The sequence below is a fragment of the Panicum virgatum genome, chromosome 5K, assembly GCF_016808335.1.
Source record: "Panicum virgatum strain AP13 chromosome 5K, P.virgatum_v5, whole genome shotgun sequence".
Taxonomy (NCBI): Eukaryota; Viridiplantae; Streptophyta; class Magnoliopsida; order Poales; family Poaceae; genus Panicum; species Panicum virgatum.
In genome coordinates, this window is record NC_053140.1 from 47,311,218 (window position 1) to 47,333,394 (window position 22,177).

The following is a 22,177-nucleotide window of genomic DNA, read 5'->3' on the forward strand; positions in this document are numbered from 1 at the left end:
GAGATCGCTCAAGAAAACTGGGGAAAAAATTGAAAAATTTGAAAAACGCCCCCCCCGCGTCGCTCTCCCTGGCGACTTGGGGGCGATCCGCGCCGCCAGCCACCTCCCCTCCCCAGGCCGTCCCCGGTGGCCGCCGCCGCCGCCGGCGTCTGTCCGGGCGGCGGCGGCGGCCCGCGGTTGAGCCGAAGCCGTCTCAACTCGCGTCCCCTCCCCTCCTCCTTCCTCTGTCCTCCCCCGCCTCCCTCCTCCTGGCCCCCAATCTTGTCGTCGGGGCCTCGACGTCGCCTCGCCGCCGGCCGCCGGGGCCGGATCCGGCCGCAGCCTCGCCGGATCCGGGACCCCCCGGGCCGGATCTGTCCGTGGCTGGGGTGTGCCCTCCCCCCACCTCCTGCCGGCGCCCGTGCCTCGGCGTCGCGGCCGCCTGCGGTGCGTCGGGTGGCCTCGCCGCCGCCGGTGCCGCCCTGGGCCGCCGCCGGGGCCGGATCCGTGTCGTTCGCCCGCGCCCGCGCCGTGGGCCCGTGCCCGCGCCGCCGCCGCCCCCTCTGGTGGCCGGGGGCCGTGGCTACACCGCCGCCGCCGCCTCGTGGCCAGGGGCTCGTGGCTTCGCCGCCACCGTCGCCTCGTGGCCGGGGGCCCGTGTCGCCGCCGCCACCTCGGGTGGCCGGGTGCCCGTGGCCGCGCCGCCGCCAACGCCGCCTCGGGTGGCCTGGGGGCCGTGGCTGCGCCGCCGCTACGTCGTGGGGGGCCGGTGCCGGGCCGCCGCCGCAGCCTCGGGTGGCCGGGGGCCTTGGCTGCGCCGTCGCCGCCGTTGCCTCGTGGCCGGGGCCTCGTGGCCGCCGCCGCCGTCCGCGGCGCCGCTCGCCCAGGGCTTCCCTCCTCTGCTGCCGCGGCCTCGGGTGGCCAGGGGCTCCTGGCCGTGTCGTCACCGCCTCGTGTGGCTGGGGAGGGGCGTCTGCTGTCATCGGATTTGGGTTGGGTTTAGGGTGAAGGCGAAAGCCTTGGTCCGTTTGCTGGCCGGTGACGGCGACTCCCGAGGGCGTCGCTTACCTTGTTGAAGGCGTCACTCTCTCCCCTATATCCTCCTCTTCGGTGAGCTTACCAGGTGAAAACCTAGACCATGTTGGTCGGACGACGACGGCGCTCTTCGCGTCGCTCCCTCGCTGGAGGCGTTGTCTTGGATGCTCTTGCCGGTGGCGGTCGGTTGCCCTTCTCGGAGAGGATCCGCTTCTGTGCCTGCCTTTGTTTAGTTCCTCTACATCGTCCAGGTCGCGTTGGTCGTCGGTTGGCGGTTGCTTTGCCGCTGTACTGCTCTGGCGGATGCTTTGCCGCCGTCGTCGTTGGTTGGAGTTCTCTTCGGGTGGATGCTTTGCCGCCGTTGTTGATTGGTCGGGTGGATGCTTTGCCACCTTGATTATGTTGCGGATCTTCGCACCTTTGGCGATGTAGTTTCTTTTGCAGGTTCAGTTGTTGGTTGGTGCTGGGTCGGCCTCGTTTAGGGTTGTAGGGTTGGAGGTGTTCTCCCCCGTCCTGCTTCTGTTGCTGTGTGTTTGTTTAGGTTATTGGGTGTTTGTCGGTGTTTTTTCTCTGTTTTTAGTCCTTTGTGATCTTGTGCCGGTCAAGCGTTGTTTGATCGCATCAAGAATTGTCTGTAAACTGCTTCTTCTTAATGAAATACGTGCTCAGGCACGGTCGCGAAAAAAAAACTGGGGAAAAGGAGATGGGAGTGGAGAATCCCATAAGAAAGGAGATTTTATTTTTGTTGTACCAAAACACGTGATCCGGACTGCCGATTGCCACGTGTGCGTGCACGTTTCTTGCAGTATGTAGCTGTAACCTAGTATTGGCAGTAACTGATTAGGCGGGGCAAAGGAAACAGCTAGTGGCAACCTTGAGGACGGCGACGCCGTGGAACTCGACCTTCTCGCCGGTGGCGGCGCGGCCCTTGTATGGCCCCTACTTGTGGCCCCAGTGCCGGAACTTGAAGGCGATCACCGGCGGGCCGGAGTACACCCTGAGCACCTCCCACGCGAACCCGCGCGGGAACGCGGCGCGGAACAGGTCGTGCGAGGACGCGAACGTCTCGGCCGCGGCGTCGTACGCGCCCGCGGCCGCCAGCAGCGGGCTGCCGCCCAGCAGCGCGTTGTAACTGCGGTGACAGAATCGCCAAATTAAAACTCAAATTAAACTAAATGGCCATCATTTGAACACATCAGGCACATTTGGCTTAACGGTTTAATTTGACAGTCCTTTCGAAACCGACATTCCGATCGAAACAAACACCAGTAGTCCCACGCGAAGATGAGCGCAGGCAGTACAAACATGACGAGTACATAAAAATATGATTACAATACCGAGTATAGTACATTAAGTTCTACAAACCTGGTTTAATTACAATACAATATACAAGAGTAACTTTATTTTAAAACAAGGTCCGATATAGGAAACCTGACGACTATACTACATAAAACACAGTATCGAATCACACACTCAGCCCACAGGTGTGTGATTTGGAAACTAGCACTGACTAAGCATCTGGTCCAGCCACCTCCCAACCATCCGCGCCAAGCTGTATAAACTTAGCACAACAAGGGCAGAAGTCGATCCCATCCTGACCTGAAATAGTTTGAGCCACAACCCTGAGTATACTAATACTCTGCAAGACTTACCCGACTATGGGTACACATAGCCCATTATCTAGACATGCACGGCTTTTTGGCTGTGGGTTGTTTTGCGGACATACATTTAAGAGTGAGTCCTTACTTTCAATATTTTAGCTCAAGATTAGGAATGGTTACCTATTTTCTACGGTTTGCATTTCTATACCAATCAGTGTGGAAAAACAATTGATTAGGTACAACTATACTAATCATCTTATTCTCTTCCATATCCTTACTACGATGCGGTGCTGTGATAAAGGTGCTCATATCCGAGATGCGACGTACGGTGGATCGATCCGATTTAACCTTGCAATGTGGACCTAACCAACACGGCACGTATTAGCCCCGTCGGACCATACGGACCAACCATTCTCCTCCCCGCCTCGAACTACAGGACCGCCCCACCAGCGTATAGTCAGCCGAGCTCAACGAGAGACCACCAAAAATAAATACATGCATCCCAATTATCCGCGACTACTCGACTCGCCCTAAGGGGTGGGAAGGAGTCCTGTACTTTCGAAGTAAGGCAGTACTCGGCTTACCGGTTTCGACTACCTCCTACTCCTGGCATGCAGTTAGTACAATTCAATCTCGATCACAGGGCCAGGCAACGAACGGTCCTTAACCGACACAGGCGGGGCTAACCTTTCCCCGCCCGGTCTCCATTTTCTTTTCTTTCTCTAACCTATTCCATTATTCCATATACTCAAAATAACGAGATATCCTATATCTCGCGAGTGGCCCGAAATCACTCATCTTCTACCGAGTTCTATTAAGCATAGCATCTCTAGCGTCCTCTACATACTAGTATAACTCGAGGAGACCTAGGGATCATGCAACTAGGGTTTCAAATAATTCCTGAACCTAATGCACAAGTAATAGAAACATAATATAGGTGTCATAGTTTGAAATAAACGGATGTGCACCGGGGCTTGCCTGTGGGCTGCTGCTCAGTGCTAGTGTCAACTGGGCCTTGGGCCGGGTCGTCACGAAACTCCTGCGGGGCTGGCTCCGTCTGCTCCTGCGGCTCCGCGATCACCTCATACACGACTGCCTCAATCGCGGATTCTATATGTATGCATATTGGACAATGAGTAAATGCCAACTCGACTTTGTAATTAGAAGATAAATATTAAACAAATTAATAATTTACATAAAATTACGCAGGTATGGTGATAATTAAGTTAAACCCTAAGTGCTAGGAACAACTAATCTACCTAAGTATCAACTAGAGCACCATTTAATATCAACAGAACATGACTTGCAAAGACATTTATTAAATTACTTCTCATGATTTCTAAAGAATCTTATATATAAAGATATTATTTATCCCTATGCAAATATACTAGCTAGGTACATTTTATAAACATGTACTAAACTAGGTCCTATGAATACGAAAATTTTACAGTGGATCACTCATGCTTAAAGTAAGTTACTACAAAAATTTCATAATTTTTAGATTAACAGATCTATAGAAACTAATTAAGCAAGACTAAACACAATTTAAATTATTGCAGGGGTAAAAAGGTCATTTTGCCACTGTGGATATTTTTCCTCCATAGATCTTACTCTAACAAATCTAACAAAATTTGTTTCACATTTATAGTATTTTTCTTTAATTTACTAGGCACTTTACAAGTCTCAGACTAAATAGACTAAAATCATTTGACAAAAGAATAGTGGCACGGCAGCACCCATGGCCACCAGGGCCATGGCCGGCGGCGTGGCGCGCCTGCCTCGCCGGCGATAGGCCAAGGCAGCGGTGGGGTAGGGCAGCATGGCGGCCAGCAGGGCTGGACGGAGCCAACACGGCCGGCGGCGCGGCAAAGAACTATACAGGGGCAGCTCGCGGCGGTCCAGGCAGCCTGGAGCGGCGGCGTTCCGGTCGATTGACCGGTGAACGCGGGCGAATAAGGAGAGCATGAGCATCGTGGGTGTGAGGAAGACTGATTCCCATACCTAGTTCGAGCAGAGAGGGGCCGAGGGTAGGTCGTCGACGTGGAGGTGGAGTTCAAGCGTTCCTGCTCGCCGGCGGACAGGGAACCTTCGATTCCCGGCGAGGTGGGGGGTCAGGCTGTGATTGGAGGGGTTGGGGAGGACGCTAGGGGGGTGGAGGAGCTTCGGGCGTAGTGGATTTGGGATCCATGGCGAGGAGCTCGCGAATCGGGCCGGCGAACGCAAGCCGCTCAAGCTTTGTTCGTGGCGTCGGGAGGAAGAAGAAGATGAACAGGAAGTGAGAGAACCAGAGCTCGAGCTGCGGAGATGGACAAGAACGTCCTGGACGTCGGAGGCAGCTGGGAAAAGGGGATGAACCGTCCCCGACGGCCGGCGCGTGGCGATGACCCGCGGGGAGCTCGGTCACGGCATGGGCGACGGCCCGACGGCGGTTCCCTATTGGCTACGGCCTGTTCTCCAGTACACTCGCTCGTCGTGGATGGCTGGCGCGTGGCCCAGCTTGCCGGGAAAACGGGATGATCGTCCACGACGGCAACGCACAGAAGCGGGGAGCTTCGGGAGGCGTCGGTGCTCGGCACAGGCACAGGGAGAAGAGAGGGGAGAGATTGACATGTGGGGTCGACATGTAAGGTTCAAATTTGAATAAAATTTTGTATTTCCATTTGAATTCCAATTTTTGGATTGTTACAATCCTTCCCCCTAAAAGAAATCTCGTCCCGAGATTTAGGAGAAAAGTGCCGAATTGAAAGGAAGTCAGAAAATCATATACCTTGGTATAATTGGAGCAATTCAGGACATTTGGACTGAACAAATTCCTCCGTTTCCCAGGTAGCTTCTCGCTCTGAGTGATTACTCCATTGTACCTTATAGAAATTGCTGGTTTGATTTCGAGTGACCCGAGTCTTGTGATCAACAATTTTCACTGGATGCTCTGGATAGACAAGATCGGGCTCCACTTGTAACTTTTCTATGTCTATTATTTTGTTCGGAACACGGAGGCATTTCCTGAGCTGGGAGACATGGAATATATTATGAACTGCGGATAATTGGGGAGGAAGTTCCAGACGATATGCTACTGGCCCACATTGTTCAATGATAGGAAAAGGCCCAACATAACGAGGGGCGAGCTTTCCCTTCACACCGAACCGTTGGACTCCTCTCATTGGAGATACCCGTAAATAGACATGATCTCCCGCTTGGAACGAGATCGCTTGACGTTTCTTGTCCGCATAGCTTTTCTGCCGGGATTGGGCTATTTTCAAGTTCTCCTGTATAACCCGGACTTGTTCTTCTGCCTCACTGACTATATCATGGCCGAATACATTTCTCTCACCGGCTTCTGACCAATTCAATGTAGTTCTACACCTTCATCCATACAATGCCTCAAAAGGAGCCATTTTGATGCTTTCCTGATAGCTGTTATTATAGGAGAATTCAGCTAAAGGTAGACACTCATCCCATTTATGACTATAGGTGAGTGCACAGGCTCTAAGCATATCTTCAAGAATCTGATTTATTCTCTCCGTCTGACCATCGGTTTGAGGATGATAAGCCGAACTGCGAATGAGTTGAGTACCAAGGGCTGCATGGAAGTGTTCCCAAAAATGTGCAACGAATTGGGTACCACGGTCAGAAATGATAGTCCTGGGTACTCCATGCAAACTCAGGATACGACTGATATAAAGCTCAGCATAATGTTGTGCCCTATAGATGGTTTTTACGGGAAGAAAATGAGCTGACTTCGTCAGACGGTCCACAATAACCCAAATAGAATCATATCCTTTAGAAGTCTTGGGAAGTCCAACAATGAAATCCATACTAATATCTTTCCATTTTCCTGATGGAATAGTCAGCGGTTGAAGAAGACCAGCTGATCTCAAATGGCTCGCTTTCACTCTTTTACAAATGTCACACTCAGACACATATTTGGCAATTTCCCGCTTCATTCTTGTCCACCAAAATCGCTACTTCAAATCTTGATACATTTTATTGCTGCTCGGGTGGATAGAATACCTAGAGAGATGAGCTTCATCAAGAATTTGTTTACGGATCTCTAAATCTTTAGGTACCACCAAACGATCCTTGAACCATAGAATTCCAGCCTCATCTAAATGAAAACAATTCACCCCCGGGTCATTTTCCGCAAGTCTTTGGCGAATCTTTTCCATCCCAACATTATGTTTTTGAGCAGAAATAATCCGATCTCGAAGAGTAGATGAAAGGACCAAATTATCAAGACTGCCTTGCGTGATGATCCCCAAGTTTAATTTTTCCAGTTCATAACAAAGGGTCTCATTGAAAGGCACAATAGACAGGCAGTTGCACTGAGCCTTGCGGCTCAAAGCATCTGCAACCACATTGGTTTTACCCGGGTGATAATGAATTTCCAGATCATAATCCTTAATCAATTCCAACCATCACCTTTGGCGTAGATTTAGTTCATTCTGGGTGAAGATATACTTGAGACTTTTATGGTCCGTATATATATGAGCAGGATTGCCCAGAAGATAATGACGCCAGATCTTCAAAGCATGAACCACTGCTGCTAGTTCTAAATCATGAGTGGCATAATTTTTCTCATGTCGCCGGAGTGCTCTGGAAGTATAAGCAATTACTCGACGGTCTTGCATGAGGACACAACCTAAACCCGTACCCGATGCATCACAATATACATCAAAGGGTCGAGTAATATCAGGTTGGGCTAAAACAGGGGCAGATGTCAAAAGTTTCCTCAGGGTCAGAAAAGCCTGATCACATTTATCATTCCAATTAAATTTCACCCCTTTCTTGAGCAACTCAGTCATGGGCTTAGCAATTTTTGAAAAATCCGGAACAAACCGCCGGTAATATCCTGCTAGCCCAAGAAAACTCCGAATTTCCGGAACAGATGTAGGTGCTTCCCAATTCAAAACATCTTGGATTTTACTGGGGTCAACAGAAATTCCATCTTCTGATATAACATGACCCAGGAATGGAACCTTCTTTAGCCAGAACTCACACTTAGTGAATTTGGCATACAACTTGTGTTCCTGTAGACGTTGGAGAACAATGCGAAGATGCTCAGCATGTTCTTCTTCATTCTTGGAATATATAAGAATGTCGTCAATGAAAACCACGACAAACTTATCTAACTTGGGCATAAATACCGAGTTCATGAGATACATGAAATGAGCCGGGGCATTCGTCAATCCAAATGACATAACGAGATATTCATAAAGCCCATATCGTGTGGAGAAAGCTGTCTTTGGGATATCTTCGAGCCTAATTTTTATTTGATGATAGCCCGATCGAAGATCAATTTTGGAGAATACCTTGGCCCCGACTAACTGATCAAATAAAATATCAATTCGGGGAAGTGGATATTTGTTTTTGATAGTGACAGCATTCAAAGGCCGATAGTCCACGCACAACCTGAGGCTTTGATCTTTCTTCTTAACAAAGAGCGCTGGACAGCCCCAAGGTGAAGTGCTAGGACGGATATAACCCTTATCAAGCAACTCCTGTAATTGCTTCTTTAGTTCTGCTAACTCATTGGGTGGCATACGATAAGGTCTCCTGGCAATTGGTGCCGTTCCCGGTTGCAATTCAATGGCAAACTCTATCTTACGGTCAGGTGGCATGCCTGGTAAGTCATCCGGAAAAATATCCGGGTATTCACACACCACTGGTATTTCAGCCAGACTTTTGGCCTCAACCTGATTCACTGTGGATGTCGAAGGTATATGGTCCACCAGATTCAAGGTCATAGAACCATACAGAGGGGAATCAATATGCACATATTGTGAAGTAGTGTCTAAAAGAACCCCGTGATCTCCCATCCAGTTCATACCCAATATAATATCAACTTTTTGGGGTGGGAGAACTATAAGAGACGTGGTAAAATATTTTCCTTGCAGCTGTAGAGGCACTCGTCTGGCAACTTGATTGGTAATTATTTGCCCCCCAGGTGATTGGATATAGCACGATCTTGGCATATATTCTATTTCTATCCCAAGTTTGATCACACACGCCTTGCTAATAAATGTGTGAGATGCACCCGAATCAAATAATACGGTAACAGGTTGATTATGAACTGAAAACGTACCCGCCATCACTTGAGCTCCCTCAGGAACATCCTCTAGCGTGGTATAATGCACGTGTCCTGGCTTGAAATGAGCCACTTTCGGCTTCTGATTGTGCTGATTAGAACCCTGAACTTGTTTAGGTGGCATAGGGCATTCACGTGCAAAATGACCAACTTGACCACAGTTGTAACAGGGAGGGAAATTAGGGCGCACACCCTGCGGCTGCACCCACGTCTTCTGCACATTCTGCTGAGGCACCGGAGATCTGGTTACACCTTGAGGTTGTGGGTATTGAGGTGGTCTATATCCCGTCTGGTACTGTATTGGCCTATAACCTGACTGCTGTTGTGGAGGCCGATATGTGGCCTGATACTGTACTGGTCGGTACACCGGCCGATGCTGATAAGGTGCACGAGGGGGTCCGGCCTGAATCAGACGAAACCTCTGATTAGCCTGACTAGAAGATCCACCCATTGGTGCCTTCCTCTTTTTCTCTGCTTGGTGAGCTATACGGGCGTCCTCTTGAGTGATAGCCCCATTGACCAGCTCACTAAAAGTGTTGAATTTGAACATAACCAAGCGTTCCTGGAGCTTGCTGCTAAGCCCCAGCCTGAAGCATGCTTGTTTCTTTTCATCTGTTTCCACATGATATCCAGCATATTGAGACAAGGTGTTGAAGGCTTGAGCGTATTGCGTCACAGTATTATTGCCTTGTTTCAGAGCCAAGAACTCATTGAGCTTCCTGCGAATAACTCCTGCAGGGATATGATGTGCCCTGAAAGCTTCCTTGAACTCATCCCAAGAAAACCGAGTGCCAGCAGGGAACATAGCTATGTGATTATGCCACCACGTACGTGCAGGACCTCTAAGCTGCTGAGCTGCAAATGATGCCTTGTCATTGTCATCATACTGATATAGAGTGAACTTGGACTCAATGGTCCGGAGCCAACTGTTAGCTTCCAGTGGCTCATCCGCCTTATGGAAAAGCGGTGGCTGAGTACCCAAGAACTCCTGATACCCAGGGACAGGCGGCTGGTGATGATTATGATTTCCATGCCGCGGTGCAGCACCTTGATGAACGAGCTGACGGAGCAGTTCCGTCTGTTCATCGCGCCCAGTCAACATGGCCGCGATTGCCTCAACCAAATTGGGAGGCGGTGGCAGCGCATTAGCACCATTGGGCGCAGAGGAGTCATTATCGGTGTTCGGCATTCTGCAATTAATCATGAATTGATTAGTCCCAATACCTTGATTAAATTAAATAATCATGATAGCAACTAATATTCAATTCATGAAAAATGCTGAATTTAGAACACCGATTAAATAACTCAACAATTGTATCACCACTTTTATGCCCCACAATTGGAACAGGAATAACTGGATCATGCATGAGGGAGGTAAAATCGTTTTTGCATCAACTAGTGAATACAAATAGGCCCCAACTAAATCTCAATATCACAAGTCTTCGCGGTATAGATTTGACAGTATCTCCCAAACTATACGTCCAAAAATTCATAACTTTTGCAAGCGAGTAACTATCAAAATACTCTACAACTTTCGTATAACTCGCATTCACCGCATGGTTCGTCTTCACAAATTTTTACGTACTAAACTTCAATGCTACGAAAATTTTTAGATTTCACACCGCGGAATTACCATAAGTCGAACACTGAGATGATATTTTACAGTGGGGTTACACACCTACAAACTCAGTCCAGACATATACAAACCACAGTCCTATCTTGCATCCGAGTTATTCTAGTCATACTACAAGATCTAGTTGTCTCTCATACATTTACCAAACTACAATACTATGTTAGCCCTTCCTACATCCAAAGTCCAACTACTCAATGCGGCGGCTGGTACTCGAAGACGCGCTCAACCTCGATCCCACGCGCGCGTAGCTCCTCCTGCAGGCGTCCCACGTTCTGCTCGTTCACTAAGATGGCTGTGGACCCTACCTGAGGTGGAACGTCGTTCTGACCGACGGAACTCGCTGCATCAGACATCTCCTGAGGCCCAACTCCTGACTCAACACCTGACGCCTGAGGTGGTGGCTCAGGTGGGGCTGCGGCCTGCTGCTGCTGAAGCTGCAACTGGTGCACGTTCCCTAGTGCAACCTGAAGCGCGTCCTGTAAGTGGTCAGCTAGAGCCTCCTGGTCGTCCACCTGCTCAGTCAACTCCTCAATCTGCTGAGCCTGCTCCGTTAGCTGCTCTGTCTGCTCCGCTAGCTGCTGTGACTGCGCCTCTAGCTGCTGTGACTGCTCCAAAATCTGCTGAGCCTGCTCAACTATCATCTGCTCCTGCTCCCAGAACTGCTGTGCCAACCCCACTACCTGCTGACTCTGCTCTGCGAGCTGCTGGCTCTGTCCTAAGATCTGCTGAGTCTGCTCCAGTGCTGTGGTGTGAGCTGTCCGAAGTCCCTGCCGGTAGAGTGTGTTCTCACTCCTAAACTGGTCGCACACACCCAACATACCGGCGGCGTAGCGGGCGATCCTGGCCAAAGCTGGGACGTGGCCTGGAAGAGTAGAGTCCAACAGAAGAGAAAACCGCTGCCTCGAGTACTCAGAAGTCACTCTGACAGGAAAACCAACCGTCGAAGCAGAGTAACTCGCAAAGATGGGCTCCTGCTCACAAAACTGGGTAATAGCCATCGCAGCTGCACGATCCCAGACGCTCAAAATCTCGGCACCCTCAGTGTGCACCTCCCAAGGGTCTGACGGAAAGAGACCGAGGCGTGCCGGAACTCGCAGGCGAGCCTCCCAACCAGAAATGCCCCCCTCGGAGGACACGCGACCGTAGTACTGGGGAGACTCAGTGTGGCCAAACTCCTGGAGCACCTCCCATAGCAGCACGGGAAGGCCCTCACGGTGAAGACAAGTGGAACGCACCAACCCGTCCTCGTCAAAGTGGAAGTCCGACAAGGCTGCCATCTGCGAAAAACACCGACAGCGGTAAGGAACATTCCCAAAAGAATATACAAACTCATAACTCATAAAACTGTAAACATTTACAGCACTCTAGAGAAACAAAAATTCTTTTAACTTCAAACTTCCAACAAACTTCACAACACAAGTAACTCGCTAACCCATTCTTACAATGCCATGAATGGTATTATGCATGATCGTCCTACGTCACTCTTCCAACAAAATTTGCCGACAATAATAGGGCATTATACGTGATCTTTCGGTGGCAACATACGCTCTCAATTATATAATCAATTTCTACACGCCTTAACTTACGCGTTCGTTTGTTAGTGTACCTGCAGAAAGCACATGATATACAGATATATGCATATATCCACGACTGGACCCTTCGTGCCAGCACACACGAACGGCCCCCATGTGTCCTACGCCACATGGGTAACGCATATGCAGTTGCCAACATATTCACACATACATCACCATCCACTATAGAGATGGCGCCCATGCATTCAACGCTGCATGGACAGCGCTGCATACGTTACCGAAGCAACGTATTCACTTCCCGTACAAATCGCCTTACGGGACACCCAAGGGTAAACGTGTCCCAAGGTACACGGTCACGACCAATCGCATGACAGATTTACATCTCGTAACATTGCCTTACGAGATGGCCGTGCTCACAATCACACGGTGGGAAGTCCGCGCTCCATATCAGGCGGCAGATAGCGACAGGCTCATTTGAATGGAGCCTTATCATCTCCTCGTATGCTCATCATACGGGACCCGCGCACGTATGAAACACGTGGGCTATTCTAAGGATTACCAAGAATGCTCACCTTGCTTACCTCAGCGTAGGTGCGTCGTTACAATATTAAGTAAGGGTTGTGCAAGAAATTAAGGTTTAACTGAAAGAAATGTGCTGGAAGAAATTAAGGCTTAATACAGATTTAATCGTAAAGCGCGACTGAAACGATTTTCTTTATACCCCAGAAATTCATTTTTAATCTTGAAAATCTAGAAAATAGTCACATCCATACCACCACTGGTGTATTTCGGCTCTGATACCAGCTGTGACAGAACCGCCAAATTAAAACTCAAATTAAGCTAAATGGCCATCATTTGAACACATCAGGCACATTTGGCTTAACGGTTTAATTTGACAGTCTTTTCGAAACCGACATTCCGATCGAAACAAACACCAGTAGTCCCACGCGAAGGTGAGCGCAGGCAGTACAAACATGACGAGTACATAAAAATATGATTACAATACCGAGTATAGTACATTAAGTTCTACAAACCTGGTTTAATTACAAAACAATATACAAGAGTAACTTTATTTTAAAACAAGGTCCGATATAGGAAACCTGACGACTATACTACATAAAACGCAGTATCGAATCACACACTCAGCCCACGGGTGTGTGATTTGGAAACTAGCACTGACTAAGCATCTGGTCCAGCCACCTCCCAACCATCCGCGCCAAGCTGTATAAACTTAGCACAACAAGGGCAGAAGTCGATCCCATCCTGACCTGAAATAGTTTGAGCCACAACCCTGAGTATACTAATACTCCGCAAGACTTTCCCGACTATGGGTATACATAGCCCATTATCTAGACATGCACGGCTTTTTGGCTGTGGGTTGTTTTGCGGACATGCATTTAAGAGTGAGTCCTTACTTTCAATATTTTAGCTCAAGATTAGGAATGGTTACCTATTTTCTACGGTTTGTATTTCTATACCAATCAGTGTGGAAAAACAATTGATTAGGTACAACTATACTAATCATCTTATTCTCTTCCATATCCTTACTACGATACGGTGCTGTGATAAAGGTGCTCATATCCGAGATGCGACGTACGGCGGATCGATCCGATTTAACCTTGCAAGGTGGACCTAACCAACACGGCACGTATTAGCCCCGTCGGACCATACGGACCAACCATTCTCCTCCCCGCCTCGAACTACAGGACCGCCCCACCAGCGTATAGTCAGCCGAGCTCAACGAGAGACCACCAAAAATAAATACATGCATCCCAATTCTCCGCGACTACTCGACTCGCCCTATGGGGTGGGAAGGAGTCCTGTACTTTCGAAGTAAGGCAGTACTTGGCTTACCGGTTTCGACTACCTCCTACTCCCGGCATGCAGTTAGTACAATTCAAACTCGACCACAGGGCCAGGCAACGAACGGTCCTTAACCGACACAGGCGGGGCTAACCTTTCCCCGCCCGGTCTCCATTTTCTTTTCTTTCTCCAACCTATTCTATTATTCCATATACTCAAAATAACGAGATATCCTATATCTCGCGAGTGACCCAAAATCACTCGTCTTCTACCGAGTTCTATTAAGCATAGCATCTCTAGCGTCCTCTACATACTAGTATAACTCGAGGAGACCTAGGGATCATGCAACTAGGGTTTCAAATAATTCCTGAACCTAATGCACAAGTAATAGAAACATAATATAGGTGTCATAGTTTGAAATAAATGGATGTGCACCGGGGCTTGCCTGTGGGCTGCTGCTCAGTGCTAGTGTCAACTGGGCCTTGGGCCGGGTCGTCACGAAACTCCTACGGGGCTGGCTCCGTCTGCTCCTGCGGCTCCGCGATCACCTCATACACGACTGCCTCAGTCGCGGATTCTATATGTATGCATATGAGACAATGAGTAAATGCCAACTCGACTTTGTAATTAGAAGATAAATATTAAACAAATTAATAATTTACATAAAATTACGCAGGTATGGTGATAATTAAGTTAAACCCTAAGTGCTAGGAACAACTAATCTACCTAAGTATCAACTAGAGCACCATTTAATATCAACAGAACATGACTTGCAAAGACATTTATTAAATTACTTCTCATGATTTCTAAAGAATCTTATATATAAAGATATTATTTATCCCTATGCAAATATACTAGCTAGGTACATTTTATAAACATGTACTAAACTAGGTCCTATGAATACGAAAATTTTACAGTGGATCACTCATGCTTAAAGTAAGTTACTACAAAAATTTCATAATTTTTAGATTAACAGATCTATAGAAACTAATTAAGCAAGACTAAACACAATTTAAATTATTGCAGGGGTAAAAAGGTCATTTTGCCACTGTGGATATTTTTCCTCCATAGATCTTACTCTAACAAATCTAACAAAATTTGTTTCACATTTATAGCATTTTTCTTTAATTTACTAGGCACTTTACAAGTCTCAGACTAAATAGACTAAAATCATTTGACAAAAGAATAGTGGCACGGCAGCACCCATGGCCACCAGGGCCATGGCCGGCGGCGTGGCGCGCCTGCCTCGCCGGCGATAGGCCAAGGTAGCGGCGGGGTAGGGCAGCATGGCGGCCAGCAGGGCTGGACGGAGCCAACACGGCCGGCGGCGCGGCAAAGAACTATACAGGGGCAGCTCGCGGCGGTCCAGGCGGCCTGGAGCGGCGGCGCGGCGGCGTTCCGGTCGATTGTCCGGCGAACGCAGGCGAATAAGGAGAGCATGAGCATCGTGGGTGTGAGGAAGACCGATTCCCATACTAAGTCGAGCAGAGAAGGGCCGAGGGTAGGTCGTCGACGTGGAGGTGGAGTTCAAGCGTTCCTGCTCGCCGGCGGACAGGGAACCTTCGATTCCCGGCGAGGTGGGGGGTCAGGCTGTGATTGGAGGGGTTAGGGAGGACGCTAGGGGGGTGGAGGAGCTTCGGGCGTAGTGGATTTGGGATCCATGGCGAGGAGCTCGCGAATCGGGCCGACGAACGCAAGCCGCTCAAGCTCTGTTCGTGGCGTCGGGAGGAAGAAGAAGATGAACAGGAAGTGAGAGAACCAGAGCTCGAGCTGCGGAGATGGACAAGAACGTCCTGGACGTCGGAGGCAGCTGGGAAAAGGGGATGAACCGTCCCCGACGGCCGGCGCGTGGCGATGACTCGCGGGGAGCTCGGTCACGGCATGGGCGACGGCCCTACGGCGGTTTCCTATTGGCTACGGCCTGTTCTCCAGTACACTCGCTCGTCGTGGATGGCTGGCGCGTGGCCCAGCTTGCCGGGAAAACGGGATGATCGTCCACGACGGCAACGCACAGAAGCGGGGAGCTTCGGGAGGCGTCGGTGCTCGGCACAGGCACAGGGAGAAGAGAGGGGAGAGATTGACATGTGGGGTCCACATGTAAGGTTCAAATTTGAATAAAATTTTGTATTTCCATTTAAATTCCAATTTTTGGATTGTTACAGCTGCCGGCGGCCAGCGTCTCCTCGCTTTGACTCTCTATAATCTTGATCAAATTTAAAATTATTTTGACTCTCCAAAATTCTTAAGATATTTTATAATTTTGGAACGGAGGGAGTACCTCATCCAAACACCAGCCAAGCCACCGTGGCAGCTACAAGTGTGGCGTGGCGAGTGAGGGCGAATAGCCCCGAAATTACAATGAGCTGGTAATTAGAGCTTCTTCTCGCAAGCAAGCGACAAAGCCAAAAGCCGCTCCAGCATCGATCCCACCACTTCCATCAACGTGGACGCGAACCATCTCTGTAAAAAGGAACATCAAACTAAGCTTAAGCAGCTAAAGGTTTGGGGAAAATTTTTTGGGAAGGAAAAAGGTTGGGGAAAATTTCATTACACTCTCGGCAAATCACAAAATTTCTTGAGCAGCTAAAGGCCGCCATCGTGACCGTGGAGGAGTCCAGACATACTGGATCTCCTGATTGATATAGGCGGAAACGGTAAGGCCGCCGCGTACTCCGCCGGTGTTGTCCCTCCCATCACCGAAGTTCAGTTCCGCATCCCTTTTCTTCTCATCTTCCTCTCGTCGACTTTCTCCTACTGTTTGAATTGGAGGTGAAACTGAAGGTGGGAATCGTGGCGAAAATCAGGGGGCAGGGACGCAGGGTGGTCGGTGGAGGAGGAGCTGGAATCCATGCGTGTGTTGCGGAAGAGGCAGGTGTTGCCGCCGCCTGACGGGAAGGGGCACCGACGCACTGTGTTGCTAAAAAAAAAGGGGGGGGGGGGGGGGGGGGGGGGGGGGCACCGTGGGCAGGGAACGAGAAAGATGACAGGTAAGAGAGGGTTTTTATGCAAAATATTTTCCATCTATTTTAGGAGGTACGTACTATACGAATAATCTGATCGCCATTAATTAATAATCACAATAAATTTTAGGGGTACTATGAAATATTCGGATTGCGATCCATTTTAAGAGGTTTTGTGAAAATATTTAGGGATTCTTTTTGCGAACTATTAGTTTGACCATAGTATACGTTTGTACGTGATGCTTGTAGCCATTTGATCATTTTAAATCTCGATTTGCATTCTGGCTCTTTGCTACAGTGCAGAGCAGTGTAAAATAGCAATATTACAGTGTCATTTACTATAGTATGAAGCTGAAACTGTTTTTGGATGGAGCCATGTCAAACGGGCCGTAATATTGCAGGAAAAGGACTCTTTAGCTCCAGCTCTAGATTGACCAAGTGGAAGTAAAAGATTAACGCCGCACTCCGGGGTCTATCCGTAAAAACCCAACAAAGACGCTCGAGGGGTGTTGCACCTGGCCCGGCACGGTCGCACTCCCACTCCCACTCGCACCACCAAATTCACCACTTCATCCGTCGCCGACGAGCAGAGCTAGCGAGGGGAAGGAGAAGATGGGTGGCGGGATGGAGGTGCACAAGAACCGGTGGATCGAGGAGTGGAACGCCGGCCGCGAGAACCTCGAGTTCAACTTCCGCTGGACGCGCCGCAGCCTCGCCGTCGTAGGCCTCTTCGGCCTCGCCGTCCCCATCCTCGTCTACAAGGGCATCGTTCGCGAATTCGTACGCAAACCTCCCTTCCCCTACCATGAATCCTCTTCCTGAGTGCTTTAGGTGGCTCTCTTAGATTCAGATCTGGCTGGTGCCGGAGGCAACACCCATTCATTGCGGTGGAATGATTAATTCCCCCCATTTTTTCTTTCATCCAAAGTTAATCGCGAAAGTGGATCCCTGGTGCAGTGACAAATTGACCATGGTTCGCACATCAGTTTGAGGGTCGAGTCCATCCAGATATTGGTATTAGCCTGTTGCTTAGAAGTTGAAAACTTGGTAGAGTCACAGTTTACACTGTCCGGTTAAGTTAGAGCCATAACATTTGTATCGAATGAAATTGTGAATTCCTGCATTTAAAAAGTATTGAATTGTTGCTTATGATATATTCGACAGTTCGCTGGCTTAGCCAAACCCTGGACCTTCTTGATGATAAAAAAGTTTTCTTTTCATTTTTATATCTATTTCAAACTCTCATCCTTCGAAGAAAAATCTATTACACTTAGGTCTGAAAGAGAAGTGGAGTCTACTGGTCACCTGGATACAGAGAGTAGGAACGTCTTTCTTGTTGGTTTCACGTTTCAGCATCAGTATTGTAAATTATATTGTTAGATAACTCATAGCTCAGCTAGTATAACCGTATAAGGTTAATTTCCTTTGCATTTAACCCTCAGATTGTTTTTCTAGAGCATGTTGTTCTGTTATTGCTGTGCTTCAGGCTTCAGCCTATGTTGTTCATTAATTGGAACGTGAAATGATTTCTATTTCAGCCAGGATTTGGAATTATTTTTTTTTCCAAAATGCATCTCAGTGTCATCTTTTCAGTATCTTCAAGAAAACAACCATGTGCAGCACTATATGTTGAATGGCCGAGAACATTGTAACACTTGGGAGTGTTTGGGCTAAACACGACCCAAATGTGTCACAAATTCCTTAGATTGTGAATTCTTAGTATATGATTCTTGCTGAACCTTGCATTTGCTATGCTTGTAAAAATGACCCTTGCACAGATTTTGCTCGACTGCAGGGGCAGAGCTATGTTGTAACTTGTAAGTTGTAACTCCTGGGTGCGGCCGCACCCAGAAAAAAAAAATCCACAATCACCTTTCACCTCTAAATTTTCACCACATTTGCTTGAATATCATACATATGCTATGAAGTGCTGCAGCCCCTCTATTAGAAAAAAAAATCCACAATCACTTATCACCTCTAAATTTTCACCATATTTGCTTGAATATCATACATATGCTATGAAGTGCTGCACCCCCTCTATTTCCCCTCTAGCTCCGCCCCTTCTCGATGACAGTTTCTCTTGTTACTAGTTTGGGCATAATGGTGTATAAGGGAATGCCACACTTAATTTTCGCCAAGGCTTGTCAACGAGCCACAGCTTGAATTAATGTGACGGTGATGGGATATAGCCCCACCATCACTGTTTACCCATGGAAGAAGTCTTATGGCGATTCTGTTTCTGGAGTTAACTATTTTACATCATTCTTATTCCATTGCACATCATTATAACCTACTTGGCTACTTGATGTTTAAGTTCAAAATAAATCTGCTAAAAATAGTGCATTCATGCTCACTTCTGGTGTTGCTTAGGAATATACTCATCAAGTCATTTGTTTTGACTTGGATAGCTTGTTAAGAGTGAGCTATTTGTATTTAACATTTTTACACCATCACAGCACTAATATGTCATATCTGCAACATATTCACAACATGATTATGCTAGTAAACAAAGACTACCACATGACTATATTTTGATGTAAATTTCACCTGTTTGGGTAACATATTAACATCATTTATGATAACCAAATTAAATGAAGCTCTACTTGCTTCTTACTTTTTAAAGTTTCTATATTGCAGCACATGCAAGATGAGGATGCGGGAAGACCGTTGAGGAAGTTCCTGTAACCTGGAGAACCATGCTCATTTTGTTTAAGAAATAAGTGTTTTTGCCAGATCTTGGCAGTGTCAACATGAGAAACATAATTGTACTCAGTTCTCTGTAATCACTTAAGTTGTTGTGCTTCGCTCCAGCTGTTTCTTTGAGGAACCTCTGTACCTTCTTGGCTTCTTTATGACTATGGCAATGGGCATACATTATTTTCCCACCAAGAGGAGTATGTAGCTGTGTAGCTGTGCTGGTGGGTTCTGTTTATTCAGTAAGTTGGTGCACCCGTGTTTTGGTAAAAATATCAAATAGCCTCACTGACCCTCGCTGGTTTTTTTTTTGCTAATGTAAAACTTCCATAAAAAGGTCTTTTCTGTGCTTTGAGATTGATATGCTCTTAGCTTCCTTTTTAAGTAGTCGTTAGGGTTTGGAGACGTCTTTAAATGTATGTCAACAATTTCTCTTACAATATACAATTGCTGCAAACTCAATGTTGGGAAATTTTTGAAATGCAAATCTATTTATAAAACTGTTGTACACTAATCATGTGCGTAATTTGATTAAGAGTCCTTTTATGGTGGTTGGAAGGTACCTCTAGGTACCTCCCTAAATTAATTGCTTTTGAGAATTTTAATCCGCCAAAGGTACTATGGTCATTTGTCCACACCTAAAATCCCACCCCCACCACAAAGCGCACGCACATTCCCGTGCCGCCCGCGCGTCCTCCGTGCCATAACCCTCGCTTGTATCCCTCTTGCTCACCCTGGCCCTCGCAATCCCCGTGACGACGGGATCCACGTCCTCGCCGTCGGCCTTCCCATCTGCGCGCCGCCAGAGGACGTCGCCGTCGGTAGCCTGCCTATCCGCAAGGCCGCCTCGCTCGCCCTCGCTTTCGCCCTCGCCGACTGGATCCACACCCTCGCCGTCTGCCTCCCCATCCGCGCGCCGCCAGAGGACATCGCCGTCGGTAGCCTGCCTATCCGCAAGGCCGCCTCGCTCGCCCTCGCCCTCGCCGTCGCCCTCACCGACCGAATCAACGCCCTCGCCGTCGGCCTCCCCATCCGCGCGCCGCCAGAGGACGTCGCCGTCGGTGCCTGTCCGTAGGGCTGCCTCCCCGCCGTCCCCCTCGCTCCCTCGTTGTCGACAGCCCTACACAGAGGACGACGTCGCCCCACTTCACCGTGGGTAGCCTGTCCGCGGGATTGCCCTAGTCAGCGCAGCCGTGCTCCGCCGCCACCGCCTCCGTGCGGTTTTGTTCCTGCTTCCCCAAAGGATCACAGTACGACCTCATCGACCCCTTGCCGCCACCGACACCAGATTAATCCATCGCGCGGCCGCCGTGTTTCGTCATCTAGGCACAGGTACGGTTGGACTCCGCCTTCTTCTCATTAATTTTTTCTTGTTACGTTAGTGTTCATCACATGATAACATAGTACTGGATGATTGGTGCGAATTGTTTTGTTTGTGAACCGCATTCTCAAGCGACCAAAGGTGTGCATTTTTATCTAATTGGTATAACGCTGTTGTAGTCATGGACAATTCGACTTGTTGCAAGCTTTTGGTGCTAGTTAGTGCACTAACATGACTCTGAGTTCATACGAGTAGCATCAATTCAAAGCATATTAGTGCTTGTGACTTCGACCTGCATGTGTTTGACCGGTGATCATAGGTGACTACCACCGGACCATTATTCTTGAGCTTGGCACTAAAGCTGATTGTTTTGTTGTTTCCACGCACGTGTCTGACTGGTGTACACAGGTCAGATGCACCGGTCAAATATTTTATATCCGGTGTACTGAAGCACGTGTTGCGATTTAACTGCACTCACCAGTTAGACCGTTGTCATCATCGGACTTGTTTCCATGCCCTCGACCGATTTCATGTTGTCTCCCATCACATAATCGACCGGTGATCACCGTTCCATATTACCGGTCAATATTTCAGTCGACCAATCAACAAAAGGTGTGAATTTGTTATGCTGATATTTAATTTGTCTAACGCTGTTGATGGATGCAGGAGGGAATGTCGGATCTTGAGTCATTGCTGGAGTACAGTCAAATTGTTAGCCGGTTGTTTGCTAGTGAAGATGAAGGATTTCAGTTTTATAATGCATACGGTCTTAAGAAAGGATTTAGTGTTAGGAGGAGCTATGTTGAGTGGGACGCAGGCCACAATGAGATGACCCTTCGGAAGTTTGTTTGCAGTCGTGAAGGTTTCCATGAAGAGAAGCACATGAATATGGAGAATAAGCAGCGGAGGCCGCGAGGTATAACTCATGTTGGATGCCGTGCAAAATTTGTGATTGCACGAGAAAGGAACACGGGGCAGTGGTATGTGAAGGATTTCATCGACGAACACAACCATCCTCTGGCGCCAGAAGATCTTAGTTGTCTGCTGCGTTCGCACCGAAGAATCAGTGATGAATAGAAAGCTGATATTCTCGAGATGGAGATTAGTGGGATCCGTAAATACCAGATTTTTGAAATTCAAGAAATGCAGTACGGTGGGTATGATAAAGTTGGATACACACAAAGGGACTTGTATAATTTCTGCCATCGCCATAAGCAGGGGACAATTGCTGCTGGTGATGCTCAAACGGTCATCAGACACCTTAGGGAACGAGAATGCAGAGACGCTGATTTCTTTTTCAGGAGCTTCACTGATGATCAAGGACATCTGGTGGGTCTGTTTTGGTGTGATACTCATTGTCTGCTTGATTATGCAGCATTTGGTGATGTCATTGTATTTGATAGCACATACAAAACAAATCGGTACAACCTGCCCCTTGTTCCTTTTGTTGGGGTGAATCATCATAAACGTACAATTGTTTTTGGATGTGGAATAATTTCTCATGAGAATACAAATTCATTTGAGTGGCTGCTGA

At 48.2% G+C, this 22,177-nt stretch overlaps 1 protein-coding gene and 1 long non-coding RNA gene across 2 annotated transcripts; one reads left to right on the plus strand and one right to left on the minus strand.

Moving 5' to 3' along the window:
- Positions 1 to 15,777: 15,777 nt before the first annotated feature.
- LOC120710729 lies at positions 15,778 to 16,576 on the minus strand. The gene is made up of 2 exons (XR_005689998.1): positions 16,220 to 16,576; positions 15,778 to 16,128 (listed from the first exon to the last, which is right to left on the minus strand). It is a non-coding gene; the product is annotated as an uncharacterized LOC120710729 (long non-coding RNA).
- Positions 16,577 to 17,065: 489 nt separating this feature from the next.
- Positions 17,066 to 19,537, plus strand: LOC120707931. The gene is made up of 2 exons (XM_039992993.1): positions 17,066 to 17,408; positions 19,266 to 19,537. Exons 1-2 carry the CDS (start codon positions 17,241 to 17,243, stop codon positions 19,311 to 19,313), a joined length of 216 nt encoding a protein of 71 aa, XP_039848927.1. The 5' UTR covers positions 17,066 to 17,240; the 3' UTR covers positions 19,314 to 19,537.
- Positions 19,538 to 22,177: the final 2,640 nt, after the last annotated feature.

Excerpts from the sequence above, each read along its gene's own strand:
- LOC120707931 (XM_039992993.1), top strand. The coding sequence starts at position 17,241 with ATGGGTGGCGGGATGGAGGTGCACAAGAACCGGTGGATCGAGGAGTGG. Across the intron at positions 17,409-19,265 it reads AGGGCATCGTTCGCGAATTC|CACATGCAAGATGAGGATGC; the intron begins GTACGCAAACCT and ends TCTATATTGCAG.